Below are 19,108 nucleotides of genomic sequence, written 5' to 3' on the forward strand. Positions count from 1 at the left end.
AGTAAAGGGGGCATCCCGGCCTTTCTAAAGCAGGGGCAGTGGTCAGTGAGCCCAGTGGCTCTAACCTGCCCACCCCCCTCCAGGGACCTGCCCACCTTCTTCACCTGGGAGTCCCCCAGCCCATTCCAGATGTTGCCGACCACGGGGCTGCTGGAGCCAGGCCAGGCCTGCCGGATCACGGTGACCTTTCAGCCCCTTATGGCTGTCATCTATGACGTTCAGGCCACGTGCTGGTACGGGGAGGGGAGCAAGCAGAAGAGCAGCATCCAGCTGCAGGCTGTGGGTGAGGCCCGACCTCTCACCCATCCTCTGCAGGGATCGAAGCCGCAGTGTGCCCCCCCCCGCCCCCGCCCTGGCCTGGCCTCCACGGGACCTCCTCCAGCCTCCTGCCCTCCCCTGAGCCCTGCAGGCTTTGCCTTTTCTCTGTCTTCCTTGTTGTCGCAGACCAGTGTTTCCCTGGGGACCCCCGTCTTCTCTGAAGGGCTGTTCAGCTGGGGCCACAGAGGCCCTGGTGGATTTCTCCCCAAGACTCCCCCCTCTCTGCCCAGCCAAATGCGCCCAGCTGCTGGTGAGCATAAAGCAGAAGCGCCCGGAGGACCAGGATGCCGAGGGCATCCAGAAAGTGTTGCACTTTGGCTCTGTTGCCGTGGGCTGCACCGCTGAGAGGCAGATCAAGCTGTATAACCCATCGGTGGTATGCGTCCTGTGCACATAGCGGGAGTGGGGGCAGGACTCAGGGACCACAGGGCCAGGTGCAACTAACACTCAGCCCCTGTACAGAATGTTGCAACCTCACGTACCCATGTCTGCTGATACACTCATGTCAAAAGGGGTCCCACTCTCCTCTCAGCTGGGGGCTGGGCTGGGGTATCCCTCGACCCACCCCAGAGCAACTCCAAGAGAAGTCCTAAGGTGTCCTGATGCCAGGACCACAGCCAGCCTTTGTGGTACCTTTGAGAAAAGGAAAAGGTGCCCCCTCTGGGTGGTCCCAGTGTAGGGCACACGGCTCGGCCCCTTCCTTCCTCCCGGCAGAGGCAGCCTTGCTCCACCGTCAAAGCTGATGATTGAGGCACAGGTGGGGCTTCAGCTGCCCTCACCCCCTCGGCTGGGCACCTTGGTAATAACAGACGAGCCACCTGTGACCTGACCACCTCCTGTCCCCACCTGGCCCCGTAGGTGAGCGCCCCCTTCAGGATTGAAGTGGCCCCAGACATGCTGGCCAAAGACGAGGCCTTCTCATGCCCCACAGCCCATGGCATCGTGCCCCCGGGACAGAAGAAATGCGTGTCAGTGTTCTTCCACCCCAAGACCTTGGACGTCAGGACTATGGACTACTTGTCCGTCATGCCCTCTGGCTGTGCCTCCCAAACCCTGCTCAAAGTCGTTGGTTTCTGTAGAGGTACTGGCAGTCCCAGGTCACTGCACTCCCTCTGGAGACAGGAGCAACCCATGCTTAGGATTGGCAAGTGCCCACTCCTAGTCGCCCAGGGCCTCCTTGCCCTCAACCTGGGTGTCTGCTGCCCCCTGGTGGAATCAGTGAGGAACCAGTTGAAGACGCCTGGAGATATTGTTCCCATGCTCGCCCCTGGTGACCTGGTGGTCTGCTCAGGCCTTTCCAACCCAACCTTCTGTCTCCAGGCAGCACCACCTCCCATCAGTGGTACCCTTTGACATAGCCTCAGGGAGGCTGATACCCCAGCCCCACTCAGGTGGCAGGGCCCACTCACAGAGCCCCCATCTCTTCCGCCCAGGTCCTGACGTGTCCCTGCAGTACTACTGTGTCGACTTCAGCTGGGTCAACCTCGGGAAGCGCTCGGAGCAGTCCCTGTGGATTGAGAACAAGTCGGACTGCACGGCCCACTTCCAGTTTGACATCGACTGTCAGGAGAGCGTCTTCAGCATCAGACCTGCCTTTGGGACCCTGGTGGGCAAGGCCCGCATGACCCTGCACTGTGCCTTCCAGCCCACTCACCCCATCATCTACTTTCGGAGGGTGGCCTGTTTCATCCACCACCAGGTGAGCTATGGGGGAGGGGGTGAGGAGGGGCTCCCCGGGAAGCTGGAGGGGCCGATCCGAGTCCTAGCAATGCAGACAGTGCTTGGTGCTCAGTCCCCTGTATTCTGGAGCTTCCAGGGCTGTCTGCCTGGATCATCACCTCCAGAGCCCCAGTCTGGCTTTTGGAGCCAGAGTTTGGCCAGGGACATGTGAACGCTCGCTCCGAGCCGGGTGGGTAGGCCAGTCTTGCTGTGACTGCTGCCAGGCCAAGGACTTTGCTCTGATGCTGCTAATGGGCTGGTGTAGGGGGGACTGGACCTCGCCCCACGCAGCATGTGCAGCACAGAGAGCCTTGAAGTGACGACCCCAACCCAGGCCCCTGGACAAGGTGGTACAAACTGTGCCCTGACCAGCTGGTCTCTGGCCAAGGTGGCAAGTGGAGGCTCAAATCTAGCCTCACACAGACAAATGTCGCAGGACCCACTGTTCCTCGACCTGATTGGGACGTGTCACTCGGACAGCACAAAGCCAGCCATCCTCAGGCCTCAGCACCTCGCTTGGTACCGCACACACCTGGTGCGGGGCCTGACGCTCTACCCGCCTGACATCCTGGACATCATGCTGAGGGAGAGGAAGCTGGAGCAGGATAAGAACGGTGCCCTGATGATTCCCACTGAGGTTCGATGGACCCCTCTGGGGCCCCGGGGGCCACCTACCCTCCCCAGGTTCATGCCCCCTTCCCAATTCTTGGGCAGTCCTGTGCTCTGTAGCCCTGTGGGCACCCTTAGTAGTCGGGGGTGACGGGGGTGACGTGTGTGGAGCTCTTGTAGCCTTTTCCAGAAAGGAGCATGCAGACGAGGGGCAGCGGCAGGAGGAATGGCAGCTGGGCCCCCGGCAACCGGCTCTCCCCACACAGGACCTGGAGGACATACCAGCCCCGCAGTATCCCCTCATCCCCCCCATGACCGAGTACTTCTTCGACGGCACCAACGACATGGCCATCTTTCCCCCGCCCGTCAGCATTGAGCCTGTTGAGGTGGATTTTGGTGCCTGCCCCAGGCCCAAGGACCCCAACCCTGTCCCCCTGTGCCTGATGAACTACACCAAAGGCAAAATCACTGTGGCCTGGACACGCAGGGCTGATTGCCCCTTCTGGGTGACTCCAAACCCCTGCGATGTGCCCCCTCTCAAGTCCACAGCCATGCGCTTGCACTTCCAGCCGCCTCACCCCAACTGCCTGTACGCCGTGGAGCTTGAAGCCTTTGCTGTCTATAAGGTGTGTGGGCAGATGAGGGGGGGAAGGTGGGTTCTCTGCCCTGGAGGCTGAACGGCAGGGTATGGGGTCGGAGGGGGTGATGGGGTGATGTAGGATCCATCCTCTCTGTGCCAGGCTCTGCTCCCTCCTCTTGTCTCCTTGGCTGGACTACAGCCTTCGCGGTCTGTGTTTCCCCAGACTCATGGCCTGCCTGGGCCAAGGGGCTTCTTGACCCAGCTGATTATGTCTCACTCACATGTGCCTCCCACCCCTCCAGAGGGAGAACTCAGTGGGGCTCAAGCCCTTTGGAAAATTTTGGTGCACATAGTTTCCTGGGGCTCCTGGCTGGTGTGGCGGGGTGGCTCCTGGCCTCCCTCTAGTCCTTGAGGTAGGAAGTGGTCCCTCTAAAAGAGCTGTGGGCAGGAACTAGGGCCTGGGGGGCGGAGTCAGGGGCACCTGGTGATTAGGTGCGTGTAGGGAGCGGCTTCTAGTCCAACTTCCCTTGACCAGGCTGTCCCAGCCACGTCTGTTAGCCCCAGACGTGTCGCTCCCTCCTCATCTCCAGTCCATCCTGCCCTTTCCCTCTTTTCTCTGCTCTACCCACCCTGCTGTTCTCTCCCAGTGGCTGGGTGCTGGGGCTCAGGGAAGAGGAGAGCTGTGCAGTCAAGGTCAGAGTCCCTTACCAGCTCTGTGACCTTGGGCACGTCCCTTAATGCCTCTGAGCCCTGGTCTTTTCATCTGTGAACTTGGGAACCTATCCAAACTTCTGAAAAGTTTTTCCAAAGCTGAGTCTTTAGTTGTCTCTGTTCTAATATCTTGGCAGTGGCGGGACTCGGAAGTTCGTAGGAATAAGGCTGTGGACACCTGGCTTTGCTGAGCCTGTCAGACTTTTAGGCTACAGGCTGTAACCCTGTGCTGTCCGATATGCCAATCACCAGCCACATGTGGCTGCTGAGTACTTGTACTGTGTCAGGTCCAAACAGATATGCTGTAAAGGGAGGAGACACACTGATTTCTAAGACTTAGCACAAAAGAATGCAAAATGCCTCCTGCATCACTTATATATCGATTATACGTTGAAATGAAAAGATTTTGGATCAGCTGGGTTAAATCAAATGTATTGTTGAATAAATTTTATGCGTTTCACCTTGTTGATGTGGCTACTAGAACATTTACTTTTTATTTATTTATCTTTTAACATCTTTATTGGAGTATAATTGCTTTACAATGGTGTGTTTCTGCTGTATAACAAAGTGAGTCAGCTATACGTATACATATATCCCCATATCTCCTCCCTCTTGCCTCTCCCTCCCACCCTCCCTATCCCATCCCTCTAGGTGGTCACAAAACACCGAGCTGATCTCCCTGTGCTATGCGGCTGCTTCCCACTAGCTATCTATTTTACGTTTGGTGTGTATATATGTCCATGCCACTCTCTCACTTCGTCCCAGCTTACCCTTCCCCCTCCCCGTGTCCTCAAGTCTGTTCTCTACATCTGCGTCTTTATCCCTGTCCTGCCCCTAGGTTCTTCAGAACCATTTTTTTTTAATATTCCATATATGTGTGTTAGCATGCGGTATTTGTTCTTCTCTTTCTGACTTAGTTCACTCTGTATGACAGACTCTAGGTCCATCCACCTCACTACAAATAACTCAATTTCGTTTCCTTTTATGGCTGAGTAATATTCCATTGCATATATGTGACACATCTTCTTTATCCAATCATCTGTTGATGGACACTTAGGTTGCTTCCGTGTCCTGGCTGTTGTAAATAGAGCTGCAATGAACATTGTGGTACATGACTCTTTTTGAATTCTGGTTTTCTCAGGGTATATGCCCAGTAGTGGGATTGCTGGGACTAGAACATTTAAAATGCCGTTTGCGGCTCACACTTGTGGCTTGCATTATATTTCTGTTGGCCAGTGCTCTCTGGGCACATTCCTGCAGGATGAATGCTGCTTTCACATCCCAGCCCCACCCTCGTCTGACTGGGGGGATCAAAGAGCACGTTTGCTGAGTGCTCAGGGCAGGGCCTGGCGCACAGCGGGAGGGGCTGCTATGACTGCTGTTCTCTGAGCTGTCTTCCCCGAGGGCCCCTCCCTCTGGGCCCCATGTAGGGCTCCTGCAGTACAGGGCAGGCAAGCGGGGGTGCCCCACAGGGTCAGACACAGGACTCAGCCTATCCATGGGTCCGGCCCTCCTGCAGGTCCTGCGGAGCTACAACAATATCGAAGAGGACTGCACTGTGTGCCCGTCCTGGTGCCTGAGGCTCCGGGCACGAGGCCACAGTTATTGTGCTGACTTGGAGCACCACATCCCTCAGTATACCCTGGATGCCCCCAAGGTGAGCGTGGCCCCAGCAGCAGTGAGAGGTGGAACAGGGGAGCCTGGCTTCTGCCGTGGCCTGCAGATCCCTCTCCTGTCTCTGATGGCCTCAGAAACATGTCGAGCACCCTCCCTGGCCATCCCAACCTCCCCACTGCCAGCCCCTGGGGCTCTGTGCCCATCAAGGACTCTCTCCTGGACTGCAGCACTGGGACCGGGAAGAGGCTGGGGCTTAGACCTATGGCTCCGGCCTGCCCCATCTGAAATACTCCCCAGTCCTCTCACTCAGGTTTAAAAGTCTCCAGCTCCTCCGTTCGCTGTGTTTACTGAGTGCCTGCTAGGGATATGACCACCCATGTCATGAGCCCCTGCCCGTGGGGATCATCCAGCTCTGGAGGGGTCGCAGAGCCCGCCCCTCGGTGTAACCCCATCCTCAGGGAGTCATCATTCCCAGGTCTCTCAGAAGGGCCCTTGGAGGCCCCGTCTGACCTGAGCCCCAGGATGCCACAAGGCTGAGAAACATAGATTCTAGAGCCAGGCGGCCAAGTCCTAATCCTGGTTTCTCCTTCGGTGCCTCTTCCCAGCTTCCATTTCCATCATCAGTCTTTTCATCCGTCTGCACTTCCCCCACCCCTCATGTTGCTAGAAAGGTGCCACTTTTGGACAATGTGCTTGGGGTGGTCTTGCCCCCCGACTAGTTAGGGCTTCCCAAAGCCCTCCTGACGGCACAGGGGCCCCCTCGCTGACCCTGACCCCCACCCCTTTCCCTCGGCCAGTTCCTCGTAGCAGTTTGTGGCCTTTACTAAAATCCAGCAGATTCTGGGCCCGTGTTGCCCCCCTACCCCCACTGCCTCACGCACGGTGCTCATCGCCCCAGCTGCATGGGGCGCCCAGGGCAGCGATTCCAGCCTTGTGTTTGGTACCCGGCCCAGCTCTTTGCCTGGTGCTGGCCACACCCTAAATGCTTAAGGAATGTCTGGAACCTGGGATTGCTGGGGCTTTCCCTTTCCCAGAGTGGGGTTCCCCTCAGCTACCAGCATGAGAATCCTCTAGAAGGGGCTGCTTACCCCCAGAGCTTCTGGACCAAGATCCTGGAAACTGGGTTCTCCAAAGGATGATTTGAGGGCGCCCTAAGGTGGAAGAAACTTGGGGTGGGGGGTCTCAGGGGCCTGAGTTTCCCGGAGCCTGTTCCTGTGGCCACCCCATCTCTCTGCCTGGAGGTCTCTGGAGGACAGAAGCATTTTTTGGTGCCAAGCTGTGTTCCTCCATTCCCCGCCCCCAGGGCACTGACTGGGTTGTGTAGAGGCATCTTGGATCTCCTGAGACATGGCGCCACCCAAGCCCACACAGACTTCCCTGAGTGTGTGTGTGTGAGGTGGGGATGGGCAGGGCGTGTAGATCTGAGCGTGGGTCCCTCTTCTCTCGCACCCCAGCTATTTCCGGCAGTGTCCCCCAGTGAACCCTCCTACCGCAGCCTGCTCCTGACCAACACAGGCTCCATGCTGCTGACCTTCAACCTGGCCCCCAGAAGCAGCTCGGACGTCTCCCTACGGCCCAGCTCGGGCCTCGTGCCCCCTGGGGCCCACCAGATCTTCCTCATCTCTACCTACCCCAAGGGCACCTCCTGGAAGCAGCATGTTTTCTACTTGCAGTTCAATTTCTGCCCCCAGTATCTCAAGGTAGGAGGCAGGGGTAAGGACGGGGTCCTCGGGAGGGGGCCATAGTCTGGGGCTTCCCTTTTCAAAGCCACATTCTGGGCCTGGCCCCTAAAGCTCCCCTAAAGTGGCCCAGGGGCTGTTCCTCCTCCAGGAAGTGGCACGGCAGGGAGAGGACCCCTCGGCCACATCTGGGAACAGCTATCCTCAGGACCTTGCCTGTCCACCTTATGGGGTCGGGACAAGAAAAGGGGTACAGAGGTCCCCAAGGAAGGACTGGGGGCAACCCGAAGACTCATATCTGCAGGTGGTAGAGAGGTGTTTGGGACCAGGGCAGGGAAAGGGTCCAGGGTGTTGGACCCATGTCTGGCCCATGAAATGGTCTGTACATCCTCTTTCAGTCCCTGAGTTCTTTTCCTTATCTCCTGGGTCAGTCACTACATACTCTGCCTTTGACAGAGGCTGCCCGTGCGCAGGCTGGGGGAGGGCCTTTTGCTGCCCTTTCCGAGGGGGGAAAAGCTGCCCGCCCGTGACTTTTGGGGGAGCCAGGGCTGCAGGGTGACGTCAGGGCACTGTCCTCCCTTCACTGGCCCCAGGAGGTATGCATGCAGAGCCGGGAGGAGCCGCTGCAGCTGAAGCTGGACGCCTGTAAAAGCGTCTTCTTCAAGCCCACCTGGGTGGGCTGCTCCTCCACCAGCCTCTTCACCTTCCAAAACCCGTCGCGTCTACCTCTGGAGTTTGAGTGGAGGGTCTCCCAGCAGCACCGGAAGATGCTGGCCGTGCAGCCCGCCAGGGGGATTATCCAGCCCAATGAGAGCCTGGTGAGTGCCCTGCCACACTGCCGAGGGCCAGAGGGAAGGGGCCCGTCATCCTCACCTGCACCAGCGTCTCTTACTCATGCCTATCAGGGGGCAGGCTTACCCTCCCATTCAATCCACAGTCACTTCTTCCAGCCTTATGGGTCGGTATGATTGTTACCACACCCCCATTTTACAAAGAAGAATTGAGACTTAGAGGGGAACAATAGCCATTTACTGAGACTGTGAGTTAGGAGGTGCAAAGCTGGGACTTGAAGCAGGGTTTCTGATGTCAGTGCCCAGAAACGAGTCCATTCTCCATCCCTGGTCCCCACCGTGGAGAGATCACTGGAAGACGGTGTGGAGACAAGTGGGTGGCTACCATTAAGGAGTGAGGAAGAGGGTTCGCGGACGTCAAAGTGGCGGGTCCCTGGGGGGGGCATGGGTGAGGCCCAAACTAGCAGCCTCCCATCCCTGGTCTAGGGCCTCTTAGTTGGGGAGGCCCAACTTGAGGCAAGAACCACCAACACACGGTGTCTGTTAGAAGCCGGGGGTAGCAACCTGCAAGGCGAGAGACCACACAGACTTGGGAGTCCGCCTCAAGAGTTCACACCCCAGCTCCTGCCAAGCGCCCTCATCAGCTGTGTGACCTTGGGCAAGTTACCCCAGTTCTCTGAGTCTCCAGTTTCTCATCAGACAATGAGGCACTAGAAGAATACCGCTTACCTCGTGGGGCTAAGGGATCGAGGGGCTAAGGGAGATAACATAGCACAAGATGTGTGTAAGTGCCTGGCACGGGGAGACACTCAGGATGGGTCACCATAGCCTGATATCCTGCAGCGGGACCTTAGACGTCCAAGAGCCTGGGCAGGGGTTCCCAGAGACTCCCATGCAGGGCTAATCTTTGTGACCCCAGACGCTGACGTGGACCTTCAGCCCTCTGGAGGAGAGCAAGTACCTGTTCCGAGAGGGGATGTGGGTCTGGGAAGCTGGCCTGCCCCCAAACACCAAGCCCTCCGCCACCACCCACTACCTGCTCCGGCTGGTGGGCATGGGCCTCCGCAGCAGCCTCTCCGTGAGTGGGAGGACCCCGGGAGGGGAGGGGAGGGGGCGGGGGACCAGAGCACCTGCGGGAGGGAAGGCCTCAGGGTGCCTGAACCTGCCCTTCCTTGGGGATTCTCTGAGGCCAGGGTTGGGAAAGACGGGGCCGTGGACCTGGGGGAGCCCCCCACCCCGGCCTGGCTGACTCTGGCCCTCAGGCAAAGGAAAAGGAGCTGGACTTTGGGAACGTGCTGGTGAACAGCGAGCAGACCAGGATGCTGGTGCTCCTGAATGACGGCAACTGCACCCTCTATTACCGCCTGTTCCTGGAGCAGTGCAGCCCTGAGGCTGTCGGCAACGGCCCCCTCGGTACTCAGGCCTGGGCGGGACTGGGCTGGGAGGCAGGCAATGAGGGGCGCTGGTTAAGACTGGTTAACCAGACCATGGCTCGGGAGCAGGCAGAGCAGGGCTTAAAACATGGTGCTCCACTTCCTAGATGTGTGGCGTTGCCGGGTGATTGTCCTCCCTGAGCAACTCCCTCATCTGTAAAATGGGGCTGCTGGTGGAGCCTGCCTCACCGGGCAGCTAGGTGGCGCAAAGTGCTTAGCAGATGCCAGTGACACCAAGACACGTCCTCACACTGTCTTGATCTGGAGGAAGCGCTCTGCTCCCCATTTCCTGGCTCAGAGCCTGCTCTCTAACCAGAGCAATGCTGGTCCAGGGGAGAGTATCTGGGGTGGAGCAAGAGGAAAGGCTGGACCTCCCTGTGTTGCACTGAGGGCCTCCTCTGCCCTTGACCCCACCCGGTCATTCCTGAACAGCTCTGCAGCTGGACCGCACAGAGGGGAGCATGCCGCCCCGGTCCCAGGACACCATCTGCCTGACCGCCTGTCCCAAACACCGTTCCCAGTACTCCTGGACCATCAACTACTCTCTCCTCTCCCACAGAGGTACCTGGGCCATCTGGCACGGAGAGTCAGGACCAGGGAGGAAAGGGGGAGGACTGTGTGAGCAGGACTTGGGGTGGGAGGATGCCGAGGGTTCAGACAGAGCTGGCAGAGTGGGTGTGAGTGTGCCAGGGTGTGCCTTTGGGTGTCTGGTGTATATGCCTCATACCAACCACATCTGTATGTGTGGGTGTCCGTTTGTGTGTGCCTGAGCTGTGGAGGACTCAACGTGAAGGGCTGGGCGCTGTGCTGATTTACTGTGGGATCGTAAGCAAATCCTCAGCTGCCCTGGGCCTCAGTTTCCTCCTTCATAAAATGAGGTTGTTACCATCCTGCCCCGGGGCTGCCTAATAAGAGTCCAGCACAGGAGAGTGGCTAAGAGTGTGGACTCCCTGGAATTGGATCCTGGCCTCAGCACTTATTAGCCATGTAATCTTAGCGACTTGTTTAACCTCCCTATACCTCAGTTTCCACATCTCTAAAATGGGGATAATAATGGTGCACAGGCAAAAAAATAAAGTACATGTTACCACACGGGCAAACCTTGAAAACATTACGCCAAGTGAAAGGAGCCAGTCACAAAAAGCTACACATTGTATGATTCCATTTATGTGAAACACCCAGAATAGGCAAATCTACAGAGACAGAAAGTAGATTAGTGGTTGCCAGGGGTGAACGGAGAGTGGCAGCTACTTGGTACTGGGTTTCTTTGGGAAAGACTGAGAACGTTCTAAAATTTGTGGTGATGGTTGCCCAACTCTGAATATACAAAAAACATCACTGAATTGTATGTGTTAAAAGGGTTAATTTTATGGCGTATAGATTATATCTCAATAAAGCCATTAGTAAGTGTAATCAATAGTTTGAAAACAGTGCACAGTGGTGTTTGCACAGCTCTTAGGACAGTGCCTGGTCCATAGAAAGTATCAGATAAAGTTTGGCTATTGTTGGAAGCATCCCAGAGTCTGCTCCTGGCAAGGGTCCTAGGACAGGTTTCCCGGGACCCCTGCATCCTCAGCCTGTACGCCCCGCCCCAGGGGAGCTGGGAGGTGAGCCCACCCCTCTCTCTCGCACCGCTTTCCCCCAGATAACAAGGTTGGGGAGAAGCAGGAGCTGTGTCGCGTGTCCCTGATGGCCGTGTACCCCCTACTCTCCATCCTGGATATCTGCTCCATGGGCAGCGCCGAGGGCATCACCCGGAAGCACCTGTGGCGCCTCTTCTCCCTAGACCTGCTCAACAGTTACTTGGAGCGCGACCCCACCCCCTGGGAACTCACCTACCAAGCGCCCACCCGGCACAGGTGAGGTGGGCCTGGGGGAGAGGCAGGGCCTGTCTGGGGATGTTCTTGGAGCTTTCCGTCCATGCCCTCAGCCCCAGGCCCTGTCCAAGAAGGGGGTCCCTATCTCCTCCCCAATTCCTGCCCATCCCCGGAGGAGCATGGAGAAGGCAGGGATGGGCTTGAGGTCTAAAGTGCTGACCCACCCCTGCCCCTGAGTCCCAGATTCTCCAATTCCCACCTATGGGGAGATGGGTGCCAAGCCAGCCACCCCTGGAAGGGCCCCATCCTGTCCGCAGCCCTGTTTCTGAGACCATTTCTCTGCTCCACACAGCACCAGCCAGATCCCCTCTGTCTTCACCCCTCTGAAGCTCAACTTCAATTTTGGGGCAGCACCAATAGATGCCCCACCCTCTGTGGTGTTCCTGGCTCTGAAGAACGGTGGAGTGGTGCCCCTGGACTGGTACAGTGTGGGGGCCCGGGGGGCCCGGGGGACAGGGCCTTGGAGGCCTTCTCTTGCTGGTGGTAGCCCTGGATGCCTGGTGTCTGTGAAGTGTGCCCCCCGCCCCCACTGAAGGATGTAGAGGCCAGGGTGGGACTAGGGTTGCCCAGCAGGACACCAGACCTGTCACTGGCTGAGTCGGGTCCACAGGCTCAGAAATGGTCAAATCACCCTATGGAGACTGGCAGGCTCATCTTCAGAGCTTAAGAAATGAGAAGTAACCGTCACGCATCTGCTGCATGCTAGCCGCTGGCCTTTATGAGCCTCTTCTCCTCCAAGCCTCACACCGACCCTGTGAAAAAAATCCCCCTCTGCTGCCTCTTTCACAGATGGGAGGCTAAGGACTCAACCAAGAGCATTCAGCCATTAGAGGCAGAGCCAAGTTCAAGCCCAGATTTGTCCAACTCCAGAATCCCCGCCTACACTGGTTAGTCAGCAAGAAGCTGCGAGGTGCTCCTGCGTCCCAGGCATTGTGCTAGGCGCTGGGGCAGCCCCGACAGAGCCCCAGGCCAATGGGGGCCAGGCCTGCACAGGGGCGAGTTGAGGGTCTCTGGCAGGGAAGGACAGTGCTCTGCTGCCACAGCGCCGTTGTCAGGGAGATGACAGGGCTAAGCAAAGCCAGTGAGCTGCAGGAAGGGTCGAGGCTGGCCATGGGGCAGGCTGCACTTCCCCAATCACAGGGGGCCCAGGCCTGGAGACCTGAGCCCGCCAAGCTGGGCCCTTCCTGTGCTTGGTTTTCCTCCCACTGGGGCCCCAAGCTGGTGCCCAGTAAGCATCCTGTTTCCATGCCATCGCCATTTCTTTTTTTCCCTCCCTTCCTCTGCCACGCGCCTCGATTTCCTAGTAAACTTCCTTCTGATGACTTCCAACTTTGCTTGGCTAGATGGAGGTGAGAAAGAAGTGTCCCCGTCTGGGTCAGGCTTGGGGGAGAGAGCCAGGGGCCCAGCCTGGGCATGGCAGTGAGTGGATAAGGGTGAACATATGCAGGGGGTGGCCATCTGTGATCTCAGGAACCTTCCTGCCTGAGCCGAGGCATGGGGTGCGCGTGGGTGAGGCTGGTGGGGGGCTGCATCATCCGGGGTGCAGTGGCCACCCTGTACTCTCCGGGTCGTCCTGCCCCTCCCGGTGGTGGAGGATGCCGGGGGAGCTGATTTATTAGGCGGCTTCTGTCTGAGAAGGGCCGGGACTGTGCGTAACTCAGGGCTCCTGGCCCTGAGTGACTGGGAAGCTTGGCAGGCTGGTGGGGGAGGCCCAGGGCCCGCCTGGAGCTCTGGATCTGCCATTCCCGGGGTTGTTTGAGTGGCTGGGAGCCAGGCCCCTGCAGGGCTCAGGAGTGGGGGCAGGAAAAGCGGCGCTGGCCTGTGTCCTGGTGTGGAGCAGGGTACTTTGGTGGACTGTGCGTGCGTGTGTATTTGTGTAGGAGCAAGCCAGCTCACACTCTCTATGGAGAGGGTCCAGGTTGTTGGAAACTGGGGCGGGAGGAAAGCCGGGCAGAGTGCCCACCGAACTGGGCCGTCCATTGGGACATCATTGGAGGTTCAGGAAGGCAGTCCGTGCTCGTTCCCGGATTCCAAACGCAGGGAACCTTCCTTGGAAGGCTTGACTCTCCTAGGCTTTCTGTGTTGTTGTGTTTCCTTTCAATTTCTTAGAAGGCTATTTTTGAAAATTCTAGCCGGGTCTCTGCTAAACTCGTAAGGAACAGACTGAAGGTTTTATTCCTGCCAAGACCAGTAAGAAATAGGGAGTGTGGACTTGGCCTGCGGGCAGCAGCAGGCAGGACAGAAAAGCTGCCGTGCATTTAAGGGGTGATCCCTCACAGGCATCAGATATACGGGTTAACATCATCTGTTCCCTCACTCATTCATTAAGTCATTGGCTAAATGTTGACTGGGGCTTCCCAGGTGTAGTCTCCAGGCCCAGAGCTCAGAATAGCAATGCAGATGAGCCCAGGCCCTGCCCTCCAGGTGGGGCGGACCGGCCTTTCGGTGCAGGGTGACAAGTGCTGTGACAGAGGCTTGTGCAGCCACTTGCCTCTGTTTTGGAAGTGGTAGGTGGGGGTGGGCACATGAGAAAGGCTTCCTGGAGAAAGCTACAGCCAAGCTAGACCTGCAACCCAGGGAGCGGAGGCAAGAGAGGCTGCGAAGAGCCTCCCAGATGGAGGGTGTAGCGCGGGCATGGGTAAGAGAAGAGGCCACAGAGTGGCTGCAACATTGATAGGGGGACGGGCAGGGCCTTGGACTCCTTCTCCTTCTGAGAAGGATTCGTGGCTTGAGGCAGGGGGACAGGTTGGCAGGCTTCCACAGTCCCAAGATGGGGGCCCACACCAGAGGACTGGCAGGAAAAAGGGGACTGCAATCATTTGGAGGGAGACTGGATGAGGGCCAAGAGGGAAACCATCCAGACATCCCCGAAGTATCATGATCACCAGTTTTGCCGCTGATCAATATCCCGCAAATAAAATGACCAAACAGTTTATTCGCCTGTAGCAAGTCAAACAATACAAGGGTGATGGAAGAAAAGTAAGAAACACCCCAGCTCCCTCTCTAGTCTGCCCTGGAGGGTTTGGCATGAGCTTCCACTCTCAGCACTGGTACAAGGCACAGACACAGGGACGCAGCTACCCTTTCATTTCTTTTACCATAATGGCATGATGTTACACGTATTACTCTCTGCTCAGCGTTATAGCAATAACCTTTTCACTCAGCATTATGTCAATAACATTCCCTATAGATCAATAAAGATCAAGACGTATAGCTCTAACTCATTCTTTTTAATAGTTGCATAGTATTCTGTAATATGAATGGCCCTTATGTTTTAAAACCACTCCTTTATTAGATGACATTAGTTGCTCCCGGTGCTTTTTAATATTTGTTGCCATCACTAACAAAGTTGTAATCAACATCCTTGTGTGAGTACGTGTGTCTGTGTGTGTGTGTGCGTGCGTGCCTGCCTGCCTGCCTGCATACTTACGTTCCCCCGAATAGAATTTCTGAGTCAAAGGGCATTTTTTATTCTATGCACTTTTTATTCTAAAAGATGCTGTCATAATTCCTACAACAAAAGGTGGTAGCAATTTCTTCTCTCCATGCCTATGTTCGAAGATGTCATTGTTTCTAAACTTACCAGCATTGGATGTAACTATTTGTCACGATTCAGATGTGAAAATATTTAAGATTGATTCAAGGGAGTTTTGATTTGCATCTCCCGACTCCCCTTGAGCCTTTTCAGATGTGTTGGCTGTTTTCCTTCCCCCTCCTGGCCGTTGCCTCTTCATAACCTCTGCCCGTTTTGAGGACAGTTCCGTGCCATCCCTCTGAGAGCGCAGGGATCTTCTTTTCAGATCGTGACCTTGGAACCCCTTGGTCACTTATTTGGTCACCATTTAGAGTGCAGTATCTGCTTTAGTACAGCACCAGGCATTACAGGGGCACTCATTCTATGCCCAGCCTTGCTTTGGATTCAAGACTACCAGCCCTCTTGGGGACCCTTGGTTGGTGCTGCTGGCACTTCTAGGTGGCTCAAATGGCCCTTCCTAACAGCTTGTCACACAAACCCCTCCAGGGTCAGTGCCCAGCTCAAAGTGGCCCACATATACAAGCAGCACCCTGACCCCTGGCACCCACAATGCGAGCCCCAATCTCCGCTTTCCATTTAGTCACCAGGACCCTGCTTCTGTTCCTGGGTTTGGGGGCCATTAAGAAACGAGAATCCACAACTGCCGCATTTGCCCGGCCATGCATGGGAGAGCTTGCCTACTGGGGGATGAAGAAAAGGCCTCCATCCGTCCTGCCTGGGGCTCAGAGCTCCTGCCTCTGCTCTGACTGAGAAGCTCCACCCCTTCTGCTTTACACCCCTTTCCCAGGGCCTTCCTCTTCCCAAGTGACCAGCAGATCGACCTGGAGCTGTGGGCAGAGCAGGTGGACTTCGACTGCACTGAGCTGCACCAAATACGCGTGCAGGACAATTGCATATTCTCCGTCAGCCCCAAGGCTGGGAGCCTGGGTCCCGGGCAAGAGCAGATGGTGGAGTTCAGATACAGGTGCTGCCCCCACCGCCCCCCCTGCACTTCCAGTCCTGGAGACCCCCTTCCCCCCGACTCCTGGAGGACGCTGGCCTTGCACTGTGTGACTCCAGGGTATCCTGAGTGGCCACCACCCTGAGAAGGCCCCACCTTCCCACCTGCAGGGGAAGTTTAATTTTCCTCTTGCCCCATCCCAGCTCAAGGGTTTCCACGTAGCTGCCCCAAAGCCATAGGTGTGCCATGACCGCTTGTTCTTCCACTCGTACCAGGGCTCAGTAACTCATCCCAGACTCTCTCCTCCCTTCCAGCCACCTGTTCATTGGCACTGATCGCCTCCCGGTGCTCTTCAAGGTGTCCCACGGCCGGGAGATCCTGGTGAGGCCCAGCCCTGGTCCTGTCCTGGAAAACCAAGAGAGAGGCACAGGGAGCCGTGCTCCCCAGAGAGATGGGGTCCAGATCTCTCTGCTGGGTACTTCAGTTCCTCCCAGGGAAGGATGCTACTCACAGGCTTTCTATTTCCAGCTAAATTTCATAGGTGTGACAGTGAAGCTGGAGCAGAAGTACGTGCACTTCACCTCCACCAGCCATCAGTTCATCCCCGTCCCCATCGGCGACACACTGCCCCCAAGGCAGGTCAGTGGTACATTGTCCTGGTCACCAGGAGGCTTCAGTATTGATCTCTGTGTATCTGTATCAGCCCTTGACAGGATGACAAGGACCTTGCCCTCACTCTAAGAGGTGGGGTGACAGGTTGAACCCCAAGACTGGGCAACTGGGAGAGACCCAAGGCGAGAGGCTTCAGCTTCTTGGCACTGGTTCTAAACCTTTTGCCAGGCCTCATTCCCATGCAAAAGCAGGGAGTTCCTTCCTCTAACACAGGGTTTTTCAAACTTCTTTGACCATGAGCCACACTAATATATTTTGGAAAACCCAATACATACATACAACTGAAACAAAACAAATCAATACGTCACCACTACATGCTAAGTACTCTGATGTTTTCTTTTTTATTTTATTCTGTTCCATTTTTTTAAATGTTTTATTTATTTTATTTTACTTATTTTTATTTTTGGCTGTGTTGGGTCTTCGTTGCTGCGCGCGGGCTTCCTTCTAGTTGCGGCGAGCGGGGGCTGCTCTTCGTTGCGGTGCGCGGGCTTCTCATTGCGGTGGCTTCTCTTGTTGCGGAGCACGGTCTCTAGGCGCACGGGCTTCAGTAGTTGTGGTGTGCGGGCTCATTAGTTGTGGCTCACGGGCTCCAGAGCGCAGGCTCCGTAGTTGTGGCGCACGGGCTTAGTTGCTCCGTGGCACGTGGGATCTTCCCGGACCAGGGCTCGAACCCGTGTCCCCTGCATTGGCAGGTGTGTTCTTAACCACTGCACCACCAGGGAAGCCCTGTTCCATTTTTTAAATGCTGGACATGACCTGATAAATTGGTTTCCTGACCTGCTTACTAATGGGTCTCAGTCACAGTTTGAAAATCACTGCCCCCAAAAAGGGCATCTGTCCGGAGCATGAAAAGCTAGAATGTAAATCCTCAAAGCTATAGAATTTTATTTATTAATTGGAGGGAATCAGTTTCCTTTGTTCTGAAAATGTACATTGGAAATCTCCAAGAGAGGATATAGTATTTTCACAAACACTTCATCACTCTGAAATTTCTAACAATTGAGAAGCCCTTGTGTTTCTGGGCAGGGGCCTCTAGCCCCTTAGCCGAGAGGCACAGGAATGGGCTTCCTAGACCTGAGAGGGGATCTCATAGTCCCGAGCTCTGCCCACTGCCTTACACCACCCTTTACGCCACTGGCTTCCCAGAAGCCCCACCCAGAAACCCAGACCCTCAAAAGAGAAGGCAAAGACTCACATGCCTCCTGGAAAGCTTTCCAGAGAGATCAGACCACTCCCCCATGGCCCTGAACATAGACAATGGAAAAGGCCCCCAGGTCTGGAGAAGACCCAGTTGTACCTCCAGCCAAACTCCACAACTGCAGCCAAGCTGCCTTTTTCGTTCATAAGATGATGACAGATGGTGGCCTGGACCTGCAAGAGGGCAGAGGAAACAGAGAGAAGTGAACAGATTTAATTTACATTTTGAAGACAGAATCCCTGGGACTTGCTGGGGATTGGATCTGGGAAGTAAGAGAAAGGGATGGATGAAAAATGTATTGGATTCCTAGTTTGAGCCACTGGAAGTATGTAGTGCCATTTGCTGAAACAAGATACACCGGGGGGAGGAATAGGTTTTAGAGTGAAGAGTTGGGTTTTGGCTGAATTTAAGAGGCCTATGAGACAACCAGGAGGAGTTGTTTAGTGGTAGTTGGATACCAGGTCTGAAGCTCAGAGGGTGGTCCAAGCTAGAGAAAGAGCATCAGCACGTTCAGGGGTGGGTGCTGAGAAAGATGAGGGGCTGGACCTAAATCCAGACAAACTCTTTATTCTCACTGTCTTCCGTTTTCTCATCTCTAACATGGAGGCTTGGACCAGAAGATCTCTGGTTTCAGGCAGGCCGTTCTGTGATTCCCCAACTGTGGAGTTAGTCTTGGGGGACCTCATATCTTCCTTCTGCTCCCTTATCTGCCTGTAAGCACAACGACCTCTAATGGCAGACATGGAGTGGCTGCCTCACAGGTAATTAGAATGAGAGCTTAGAAAACGATGAAGGGTCTGGATGGTGTACGCATGGACATTCCCCTAAATTCCAACACTAGGGACACAAGCGTTAGTGTCCCCTTAAGTTGAGGTAAATAAAATAAGGTAAGGTAAATAAAATAAGTTGAGGTAAATAAAATAAAATAAGGTAAGTTGAGAGCAAATAAAATAAGAATTACAGATTATACTAAAATGTCACAGGTTGAAAATACAGTTATATACTTCTTGGGTGATCAAGCCATACGGGAAATCAGAGGTATTTAAGGGAGCTCTGGGACTGTAAGGGTGACGTCACAGGGATCAGCCTGCCCTCCTACAGTGGACACAGAATCCCAGGCTCTCTGCATTGCAGCCCAGAGCTGGTGTGGAGATTTCCCTGTTCCTTCCCCCTGCAGATTTATGAGCTGTATAATGGTGGCTCGGTGCCCGTGACATATGAGATCCAGACCAGCATCCTGTCGCAGGTTCAGGAAAAAAATTTTGATCACCCCATCTTCTGCTGCCTCAACCCCAGAGGGGAGATCCAGCCAGGTACAACTGCTCTCGTCTTCTGGATCTTCTCACCTATTGAGGCCAAGACCTACATGGTGAGCAGCAGCCTGGGCTAACACGGGCTTGGGGCGGGGGTTGGAGGTGGCCTCCCCAGC

General features: G+C 55.7%; 1 protein-coding gene across 1 annotated transcript in view; it reads left to right on the plus strand.

Moving 5' to 3' along the window:
- Window positions 1–19,108, plus strand: part of CFAP65 (cilia and flagella associated protein 65) — a 43,104-nt gene that overhangs the window by 16,708 nt on the left and 7,288 nt on the right. The window contains 18 exon segments of the mRNA XM_073807885.1: window positions 84–283; window positions 549–694; window positions 1,177–1,399; window positions 1,752–2,017; window positions 2,474–2,674; window positions 2,913–3,272; window positions 5,457–5,594; window positions 7,009–7,254; window positions 7,827–8,051; window positions 8,944–9,102; window positions 9,287–9,437; window positions 9,890–10,018; window positions 11,103–11,316; window positions 11,627–11,755; window positions 15,657–15,833; window positions 16,124–16,190; window positions 16,338–16,448; window positions 18,857–19,048. Coding sequence (XP_073663986.1) covers window positions 84–283; window positions 549–694; window positions 1,177–1,399; window positions 1,752–2,017; window positions 2,474–2,674; window positions 2,913–3,272; window positions 5,457–5,594; window positions 7,009–7,254; window positions 7,827–8,051; window positions 8,944–9,102; window positions 9,287–9,437; window positions 9,890–10,018; window positions 11,103–11,316; window positions 11,627–11,755; window positions 15,657–15,833; window positions 16,124–16,190; window positions 16,338–16,448; window positions 18,857–19,048 — 3,334 coding nt within the window.

Source organism: Tursiops truncatus, chromosome 7, assembly GCF_011762595.2.
Source record: "Tursiops truncatus isolate mTurTru1 chromosome 7, mTurTru1.mat.Y, whole genome shotgun sequence".
Taxonomy (NCBI): Eukaryota; Metazoa; Chordata; class Mammalia; order Artiodactyla; family Delphinidae; genus Tursiops; species Tursiops truncatus.